The sequence below is a fragment of the Cryptotermes secundus genome, unplaced genomic scaffold (genome assembly GCF_002891405.2).
Source record: "Cryptotermes secundus unplaced genomic scaffold, Csec_1.0 scaffold752, whole genome shotgun sequence".
Taxonomy (NCBI): Eukaryota; Metazoa; Arthropoda; class Insecta; order Blattodea; family Kalotermitidae; genus Cryptotermes; species Cryptotermes secundus.
In genome coordinates, this window is record NW_019721772.1 from 263,193 (window position 1) to 274,237 (window position 11,045).

Genomic DNA, 11,045 nt, shown 5'->3' on the forward strand with positions numbered 1-11,045 from the left:
GGAAAGAGAGATTGCCTGTGTAATGGTCATGCTGCAGTGCTAGTCAGTACTATAAAATTGAGGGTGTTGGCGTGTAAAATATTCGCTTTATTAGTGTAAATTTAGCTTATTGCACTAATGAAGAGGATCCCGCCCTCCAGAAAAGAACCAGGAGCATTTTAGCTGTGCTTTATTTTTTGTACAGTAGCCGCTGTTTTATCATTAATGAAAATGACGGAATATAAACTCGTTGTTGTGGGAGGTAAGAAATTTATAGTTTTTCTACTTGTCTATATTTACAACGTTTTGAAAGCAATTTCCTACAAAATATGCATATTCAATTTTTTAAAATTTAAGTTGTTCTTCTGAAATACTCATAAATTGCACGTTTACGGGTTGTATATTGAAATATCAACTCTCAAACAACCAGTTATTTAACTTATAGGAGTTGTAAGGGATACTTTTTTTTTTCAGTTTTACTTTAAATGAGCTCGTATCTTAACCTTTGAAAACGATAAACGTGCCGCAGCTGTGTTTTATAATAATGTAGATTACACTTACTTTATTTGTTGGTACCTATAATTTTTCAATTAGAGTGTTACAGGAGTTCATGTGGATTTTCACTATTGCATCTGTTGAAGGATTTTAAAGATAGAAGAAGGCATGCCTATAAGATATGCCCACTATTACACTTAGATGTACTGTGTGGCGTTTCTGTCATGAAACTTGTGGATCCCCAGTCCTATCATTGAGATTTAGTATGCTGTCAAGAAAATAAATTGCAAGCTTGACATGAATGGTAATGTCAGTAAGTCCTATGAACTTAACAACAACAAATAAATATAATGATCATTGTATAGTCCAGCCATGAGGTTTGATGTGGATTGTTGCATCGTGATTCAGTGTAGGTGAATGTGTATACATATTTGAAAACTGAAAAGAATAATGGCTGCCACTTTGTATAAGGATCTTCCTAGAGCAATAGTACATAACTGCTTAAGTGTTGTGCAGCACATTGTTGCGGCTTCTGACTTGCTGTGCTGAGTTGTTACAAAGAGATCAAGTTATGCTGAATAGCTAAGTGAGTCAGTCCCCATAATTCATCATAGTGGGGTCCAGTAATGTTTAAACATTTGCAGTAAGTAGGAGGGATGAAAGGGTTGGACCACATGACACAAACCACAGTCACTGCCATTCATATAGTCTCAAATGTAGACAGGTGACCAGGACCTCAACCCTTTAGAGCAGTGGTAATTATACATATCACTTACTTATACATTAAACATCTGTGTGTTGTGTATAATTTGTATTAAAATGGTTTTTCATAATGAATAGAAATTTTTTCTTTGAACAGTACTAATCTAGTGTTTGTTTGCTGTTGTAATTGAGTTTCAGTATATTTTGTGAGGTAGGAATATAATTCAATATTTATATGAACATTAGGCTTGATAGGATTAATATGTTGTGCTGGATTGTAGGTTCCCACAGCAGTGGCTCTGAAGATGTAATGCCATGTAGTCTGGATTGTAGCTTGTGCCACCTGCTTCTCTTTGTTTCTTGTTTTGCATTGCTGTTTGACCCATACAATGGGAACATATTCCTTTGAAAGAGTGATCTCTGTCTGAACTACATGACGTTACAGACCAGAAGAGTGTACCTTTTTAGGTGATATAAAAGGTGGGGTGTTTAAATGAAGGTCTGTTTATAGTAAGGTTATATGTGATTAGTCTTTCTGTTCTTTTATATTACAAAGTCATTGGAAAATTTACAAGGTATGCAGTGGTCCATGATTTGCACAGGGCTTTCAACCTTCTGTATGCATACGATTATATAACAAAGTTGTGCAGGCAGCAAGCAGGCATCATACAAAATCATGAGAATGATCATGTTTGCAGTATAGGGCAAGGCAAAGCCAAACATGGAAAATATGAGGCTTAAACTTGTCAGTGGTCAATCTTATGACTGTTCAAGTGACTGAGCTGCCATTGTAGCATAAGATATGTAAGATAGACATGATCTGCTCTGCAAAGCTTATGCTGACAGAGGACTTGTATATAGTGACTGTGAGAGCAAAATTTGCTTACCTGTGCGCTAGCTGCTGCTGTCACCTTTGAAATACTCTCCTTGTGAAGCTATGCACTTCGTTAGACGATAGTGTCACTGCCAGAAACAGTCTTAAAAATCGTTTTCTGGAATACCTTGCAGTAAAGTCACTTGTTGTGGATGCCAGGAATGTGAGGGAACTTTGTCCCTTCAGAGTGCTTTTTTTAATTTTGGAAAGAGCCAAAAATCTCAGGGGGCTAAGTGAGGTAAATAAAGTGGACGGTCCATTTTTGTAATGGATTTCTTAACCAGGAACTCGCAGACTCTTAACACATCATGCGCAGGAGCATTGTCATGGTGGAGAATCCACTTGTCAGGCCAAAGCTGGGTCTTTTCCTCCAAATAGACTTCCATAACCTTGTCAGCACTTCCAAATAACACTCTTGATTCACCGTTTGCCCTTGTGCATGAATTCATAGTGAACTATCCCCTTGTGATCGAAGAAGCACACAAGCACGGTTTTGAACTGTAAGTGAGACATGCGTGCTTTTTTCAGCCAAGGTAAATTCTGTTTTCCCCTGCATGCTCTGGCGTTTTGTATCTGGGTCATATTGGAAACACCACACTTCATCACTGGTAGTGATCCTCATGACCTTCAGACATCTCTGCATTGTGTAAAAGGTCAGATGAAACGTGAAGCTGACGTTTCTGGTCATCTGTCAAGATTGGAGACACCATATTTGTGGAAATTTTTCTCATCCCAAAATTCTCTGCAATAATCTGTCACACTGTTTCCTTATTCATATTCAGTTCTTCTGCTATTAGTCTCACCTAATCTTCGATCTGAGCGCACCAAGGTTCATACTCTCTCCACATTTGTATCTCTCCTTCACATTTTTGGCTGTCTACTTCTTGGATCATCATGCACATCTTCTTGCCCTTCCTTGAACCACCTATGCCATTCAAAAACACTCAATTTCTTCATAGCATATTCACCATATGCCATTGTTAATAGGGCTAATATTTTACTAGCACTTTTGCCAATCTTCGCACACAACTTGATTTTTATCTGGTGCTCCAGATTCTTCTCACTCATTCTTCCACCAACAGCATACCACAGACACGTACGACTTCCTCTGCTGAACGAACGACTCATTTGGTCTGTGGCTCATGTAAACACAAATTGGAACTTGTTCAAACATGCTTTGGTACATGAATTTGCCTGACTCAACACCCCAGTGGCACACTGCGGTCATTCCAAATGTTAAATTGTCACACCTTATATGTGTGATACATACACTTGACAGAAGGCGACAAAATGTTATGTAAGGGCTGTGACTGCAAGGTTTCATTTGCACAAAAGAAATCTCTGGTCGTGAGTCTCGAGGGGCTTGGTGCCAAGACAAACTTATTACCAGTAAACCACCAGTCATAAAGTGACTCTGAGTGTAAATCTGATATAGAATTCTGTAGTGTTAAAGCACTGGTACTTGTATCACTTGTGCTTTGCAGGGCTAAATGTTTCTTTTTTTTTTTGCTAGTGGGGTGGGACTAAGTCCCTTGCACTGTGGCCACTTCTGGCCTATTGTACCAGCCCCAGATGATAGGTGAGGGTGATTGTGGAGCAGTTGGTGGAATGAATATTGGCAGGGGAAACTGAAGTACTCTGAGAAAACCTGCCCCAGTGCCACTTTGTCCACCACAAATCCCACTTGACCAGATCCGGGATCGAACCTGGGCCACTGCGGTGAGAGGACTGACTGTTAGTGTCACTGTCATGAATTACTGAGTGCCTGTTTTGTCAGTTTCTTACCAGTCATGTCTCTCACACAATGAGAAGAAATAAATTGACTTATTTGTACTGATATCTTCTTATTGTTATTTTTATTTGAGTGTGATTATTTTGTAATATCAGTATCTAGACTGTATAACATTGATTATGATAAAGAATTAAAGTTGACCCTGTGACTGTATTGTGCCATGAGGATGTATGGGGGAGTGGAGATGTAGCTCCACCATTCTTGACCTCAGCAAATGGAGTGGTCAGCTTCATGCCCCTGTCACTTTACCCCCTCCCCCCAGGAAAGTTGTTAGTGGGATAGAAGAATAATGAATTGAAACAGATTTGGTAGGAAGCATTCATGGCCTAAGTTGAGGTACTGGCATTTACCTACAGGGCCTGAGGAAATCCATGAAACAGTCAGGATTGTTGGTGTGCAGGTCTAGAGCATTACAGCTATGCTAATCCTAGTACTGGCTGTAAAAATCTGTAGAACCCATGACCTGAGTATGGGGGTGTTCTCTATTCACTTCGGGGTTAGAGTGAGATAATGGATTTTCTAATTCTCCATAGTGTGTTGCACTATCTCCACATACTTCTGTAGGTTTACCTTACCTGCAAGTGTGAGAGTTCAGAATGTGTTTTGTTCTAAGCCACATTTAAACTGCAATTTGTTCCCTGACTTCAGATCCAGTTTCCCAAAAATTGGTGTTGATGAACATAGTACAGTCCAGGACTGGTGGTAGACAGCCAGTTGTTAAGGGTTATTGGGTCATAGGATGGTAGGTGAATTGCAAAGGACTTGGTCTGAGCAAGGTACTGTCTTTTACATGGAAGGACTGAGGAAAACCATAGATCTCATGATAGCTGATGTCCCAGTCAAGGTCAGAACCGAGCATGTCCTGAATGCAAGTGCACAGCATTATCTCTAGATGACCCTGTTTTATGATAGACTTATCATCAAGCAAGCAGACAGACAGTACAAGCATCAGATTTTAAACTGTAGGAAGCTGCTGGGGCCTGATGATATAGATTGATTGATTGATTTATTTATTTCATCACTGTAGATCATTGTATATGATATAGGACAAGTCAAGTTAATTCTGAATATTAACAATTTAATATATGAGTAAGATTAAAATTACAATAGTTACAATTGTTTACAGTTGATTACAATTTAGAATTAGTTAGATATTCTTATTTGTGGATGAATTGATGGAATGATGGAATAGTCACAAAGGCACTAGTTATACTTGTCCCAACAAACGATAACCCAAATTTATTCATGGCACACCATAACAAGTTTGGAGTCTCACTACTGAGTTGTCAACTGCAGTTCTAATTTTGTATTTTTCTCTTTCCAGCTGGAGGTGTTGGAAAAAGTGCCTTGACAATTCAGCTTATACAGAATCAGTAAGTATAATCATTGCTTCATTGAAGACAAAGAATGGTAACTTGGATTTTGTAGCCTGTTCTAAAATTTCAGTTGTTTTTAAGGTTATTTCAAATTTTATCGGCTGTGGCAGGTGACAAGGAAATGTGATAAAATACTATAATAAATACAATAAAAGGCAATGCCTACATTCTTCAAATGGCCAATAAAGAGATTTGTTCATTAATTTTGTTCAGAAATATATCGTGTGAAGGTTTAGGATTTAAACAGATGAATCAGTGTGTGGATCATGAGTGGGCTTGTATGTTGTTCTGGTAAGCAGTTATTGGTCAGATTTTTAACAACTAATTTCCCCATCCTGTCTGTTCAGTCTGCTTTAAAATACTGACAATAGAAGCTTTGGAAAAAAATTATTTCTATATGAGGAATGAACCAAGTAGCCATTGATTTTAAAATGGGTAGTTGATAAAATGTTCATACTAGACATTTTAATATGTTCTAATTTATATTTAATATGATTCAGTCTTGTTTGAATATTAACTCATAAATCATAGGAAACTTTTATCAGAAATTCAGCTATGTCTAAAATATCTTTGAGGATGTATTAGCATCAGTCAGAAATATTGGATCATAAGAAATTTACTAGATTACGTTTTTGTCACATGATGGAAACCAGAATTATCATACATCTTTGCTAAAGTTACCCATCCAGGGTATGGCATACCCACAAAAATGTTTAAGGCAAAGATTTCTTGTCTGTGTAAAGTTACTAATGATGATTGTATGGTTTTTCAGTTTTGTTGATGAATACGACCCAACAATAGGTAAGCACAGTTATTAACATGCTATTGTCATTCATGAATGTGTGTGTATGGGGGAAATTATGCCAAATTAACCCTTTTTTGTAGAGGACTCATATCGGAAGCAAGTTGTCATTGATGGAGAAACCTGCTTGCTGGATATACTGGACACAGCAGGACAAGAAGAATACAGGTTGGCACACTTTATTAATGACATGGGTTTGCTGTTGTTATCTTTGGTGGGGGGTGTTTTATGGTGCTGTTTGTATCCTAGTCAATATAGCATCAAATGGTAGGATGATAAATGAACCGTGAGCAGAAAAAGGTCCAGAATGAGATGGTCATGACCTGATCAAGGCATTGTCCTGTGTCACTCATTAGGCAGTACTGAGTAAACCCATGAAAACCCCCAGTCAGGACAGCCAGTGTCCTAGCCAAGATTTGAACTGAGCACTTCCCGAATGCAACTCTCGAGTGTACCATTACACCATCCTGCAGGATCTCAGAAGTTGTCCCTGTGTTTAATTAATAAAGCACCAAGCCAGGCATTCTTGACATTGGCACTAGATGGAACTGAGTGGTGAGGTTTATGCACTGGTTGCTTTACCAGAAGAAAAAGAGTCACCTGGTACCCATTGGACAGGGGGCTGGGTGGGCTCCTAATTTCTTTGAGTTGGTGCTTATAACTTTTGAGATCAGTGTATGCATGAGACTGAAGTCTTGTGGAATGTGGCACCATATGGTCTCACAGTTTTTTGTTCCCATTGTTTTGGAAGAACTGCAGAACATCAAATCTCACATGGAGATGGTATGTTTTTGGTGTCTGCCTGCAGGACTGGGTGGTGTGATAATCCAGAGTACTGAGCCTGAACAAATTTATGCAGTGTATGTGTGTTCAATTCCCAGTGCCATGAGGGACCAGTACATGAGGACAGGAGAAGGTTTCCTGCTGGTCTTTGCTGTAAACAATGCCAAATCATTTGAAGATATCAGCATGTATCGCGAACAGATTAAGAGGGTTAAAGATGCTGAAGAAGTTCCCATGGTTTGTAAGTACATTTCATATGTGACACTATAAGAGATTCATACAATGTAGCCGTGGCAGATTGCATTCATGCTTGTGGTACTTTGCCATAAGTTGCCATAACACTGGAGTAGCCACACTTTACTGACACCCACAGAATTCATTACTCAGTTAATTAATTCTTTCCTAATATAACTCTGCAGCCAGAATATCTCAAGTCACTGTACTGACTAGGCTACAGGATGACAAAGAAGTCATTTTTTGATTCCTGGAAAGGCAAGGGATTTTTCTGTACTCTACGGTTTCCAGACTAGCTGTGGAGCCCACCAAGCCTCAAATCCAATGTGTACCAGGGACTCATTCCCTGGAGGTAGAGCAGCCACAGGTTGAAGCTGACCACACACCTCTATCTAGTAGTGCTGAGATTAAGAGTACATGATCCATACCTCCACTCCCCCATCCAGAGGCAGATTTATGTCTTTACTTTCGCCTTCACCTAATACAAGCCAGATGTTTGACACTGCTAACATTGGAGTTCACCATCAGGTGTGATCCTCAGCCAGTTTATTTGTTCCAGCTTATATTCATATTATCCAGTATGTAAGCTAATCCCCAGTGAACTTTTTGTCATGTGCATGTTAACCTTTTTGATTTCACATCCTACATTAATGCAGTATGTATTAGCTCCATTATCAGCAAGTTCCTCATATGCAGTTGCCCAGGTATTAAGTCCATTCTGTGTCTTCTTGAACACTCTGTTTTCAAATGTTTGCAGTTGGCAGTGAAACTCCCACTTAAAATGTGAACATTAAACTGGAAAATTACTAAGTTTATTTGCTTGCAAATATTGAAATTGAGTGTTGAATCAAGGACAATCTGAATTGAAGTACATTAATTAAACCCTTGCTAATCCGGAATAATTGGCAGGAGAGGTCCACTGGATTAAGCAATATTCTAGATTAGTGAGGCAAAAGGTAGCCCTAAAAGAATGTAATGACGCAGGTTTGAAGAAACTGTCAAGTCTTGTCTGAACAGAAAAGTGATTCATCTGCCTTTGTAGATGCTATGAGTCTTTTAAAGTATGTACTCAACTGTCAACAACATTTTTCAAATTGAATCCATATTAAACTGTAATCAGATTTAGTGATGGTTTACTGTTCATTAAGTGGGTATTCTGCTGTATGTCTGTTGAGAGTCATATTTCACAGTTGCTGTTATATGTTCTTTTGCTTTTAATTTCTATGACTCATTTATTTGTGCCGTAGTTTTTCTCTGTTCTTTCTGTGCCATACATTTCTTATGTGTGGCTCAAAGTTAGTTTGGTTGTAATGTGGAATTGTATTTTGCGTTCCAGTGGTGGGAAATAAGTGTGACTTGCCAACACGAACCGTGGAATTGACTCAGGCACAGGAAGTTGCCAAGCAATACATGATTCCTTTTGTAGAAACCTCAGCGAAAACACGACTTGGCGTGGATGATGCCTTCTATACATTGGTTCGGGAGATTAGGAAAGATGTAGGTGTGATTGTGATGCAGTATTGTCTTTGTCTATGTATGAACAGTGTGTAGATATGGAAGTAGCATGTTGATTTTTTGTTTTAATTTTTTGGGGTCCACTTTATACGTTCTCCAGTAATTGGCCTATTGTACTAGATGATGATGATGAGCGTGGAGCAGTCAGTGGAATGAGAATTGGCATGGAGACTGAAGTACTTGGAGAAAACCAGTCCCACTGCCACTTTGTCCACTAAAAATCCCACATGACCCGACCTGAGATCAAACCCATGCCGCCACAGTGGGAAGCCAGCGACTAACCACCTGAGCTGTGGCATGCCCTACCTTGTTGATTAGAAACATGCAGTCTTCATTCGCATGCATCTTCAGGTAGTTTGTGCTTCCTTACCTCAAATGAGGCACACAGTGGATATCAGTTTAGATTGTATATGTGAGATTTGAGGTTCTCACAGCAGTGAATACAGAGATGAGGTCTTCTGGAATGTGTATATATTTTATTTTGCAACACTGTCAGTATGTAGACTATATAGGTCAAATGGCAGGGTGACTGATAAATTGGAAAGGGTTTTGTAGGGAAGCAAGTGCAGTCTGATTGGGTACTATTCCAGCATTTACCTGGAGGGACAAACATAAGAGTACCTCAGGATTGCTGGTGTCACAGTCAAACTTTGAACCTGTCACCTCCTGGACACAAGTCTACAGTGTAAACTGCTAGACCAATTTGTTCATTGTAGTTTGATGGTTGGGTACAACTGTTGTAGAGCAGCCTGCTGTCTCCATCTCCAGGGGTGTGGTGGACAGGAGGTGTGTCTCCAAGTGAGCCAGTTTGAGCCATTGGCCTCAAAGAGGATGTTATGTCATTGGGAAATTATAAGCAAAAATTGGAAGGACAGAACATAAGGAAAGGGGAGAAGAGGCAAGGAGAAGCGTATTGAGAGGACAGTATATTGATGTACTTTACTGTTATGTATATACATATCACTGCAGAGTTAGCAATGGTATGCAAATATGATCCTAATAACTTAAAAGGGGGTGGTATTGATAATTACCATGAATGTACAGTTACAAGATGGCGATTTACTTGAAAATGGATGTGACAGTTTTGGTCGTTTATAGAGGAGGTAGCGCCAAGCCATGCTTCACAGGCTGCATGTTCCAGGAACTGAGCACGACAATCAGAGAGCATTTGTGATGTGTACCACCAGGTGGAATACATTTCCTGATACCTGCTATTGTTGTAGTGATCAGCTGAAGTTTGAGATTGAAGGGTAACATTAATATGCAGGCCTGCGGAAATTCATGGCACCAGGTTGCTGTGGCACTAGAAACTTTCCCATTAATCCTTTCATTTTTTTCCATATTCCTTGCTCAGTCCTCTTCCTCTGTCCTAACAACAGTGCATTGGGTTTTGTATCTTTGAGTTGTCATACTGTTACTGAAAAGAGCAAGTTTCTCACTTGAAGTATTTTGTTTCTCATTCTGGTGCCTAGTTTGTGGAGGTGGTTCCTAGATTTTTAGGAATTTTGTGTGATATATGTTCGGATTCTGCTGGCACAGGTTAGGCTTTAGTGATGCTGGTGACTCTTCACATTCCAGCCACTTAAGGAAGATTACTTGTAAGATTTGAGGTTTTCACGGTGGTGACTATGAAGAATGCCATCTTCTGGGATGTGGTGCCATGTAAATCCTGTGTGAACTGACATTTCAGGGAACATCAGTTCACACAGGGTTTACATGGCGCCACATCCAAGAAGATGGCATTCCCCACAGATTATTTGTTTCTTATCTTTTGCTCGATTCTGTACATATCAAGCTAGTCACGCATGTGTTCATTCCAGGTATATCAACTACCAATGAGCTGGTATAGCTCAGTCACTAAGTTGCCTGGCAATGTGCCATGTGATTAATTTGATTCCTGCCAGGATCAGAGGTTCAGATCTCTGCCATGATATCCAGATGAGCCTCCTCTCTGGAGACAGAGTGTGAAGTTGACTGCTTACACCCATCTTGTACCAACATCTAGACATCCCAGATCTTACCCATATGACATCATGGTGTGATGCTTAGGCACAGGGGCAGAGTTAACTTTACCTTCTTGTTGTATTTGTCACAAAAGTTATGAAAATGCACTTGAGTTCACCATGTCTGTCTGTGTGTGACAACTCTAGAATTGCTGAACAGATTCTCATGAAACTTGATACTAAAATTTGTCAGGACATTCCAGTTCTGGTTAAAACTGGACAGATGCAACGGACAATTTACGTGGAAACCTACGAGTATACACATTTATGCTTATTGAACATAATGTTCATGGAACTCATAAAGTGTTGCTGGAGCAAAAAGTGTTCCAAATGAAGATTGTAGTGAAAAATAAAACATACATTTTATACTCAGTGCAGGTTCCTGCATAAGTATTATGGTGACTGAATACACTATAGCAGAACTTGGTTCATGTAGGTAGTATAGACTAGGTCAGAAGGGTTGACACTAAATGATTCGTGTACTATGACC

The 11,045-nt window shown here is 39.4% G+C and overlaps 1 protein-coding gene across 1 annotated transcript in view; it reads left to right on the forward strand.

Annotated features, from left to right (window-relative positions):
- The window catches only part of LOC111875773 (GTPase HRas), an 18,247-nt gene continuing 7,202 nt past the window's right edge, over positions 1–11,045 (forward strand). Inside the window, exons 1-6 of the mRNA XM_023872287.2 lie at positions 1–241; positions 5,167–5,215; positions 5,991–6,019; positions 6,104–6,188; positions 6,902–7,044; positions 8,374–8,534. Coding sequence (XP_023728055.1) covers positions 205–241; positions 5,167–5,215; positions 5,991–6,019; positions 6,104–6,188; positions 6,902–7,044; positions 8,374–8,534 — 504 coding nt within the window. The 5' untranslated portion in view covers positions 1–204. The remainder of the gene's footprint in view (positions 242–5,166; positions 5,216–5,990; positions 6,020–6,103; positions 6,189–6,901; positions 7,045–8,373; positions 8,535–11,045) is intronic.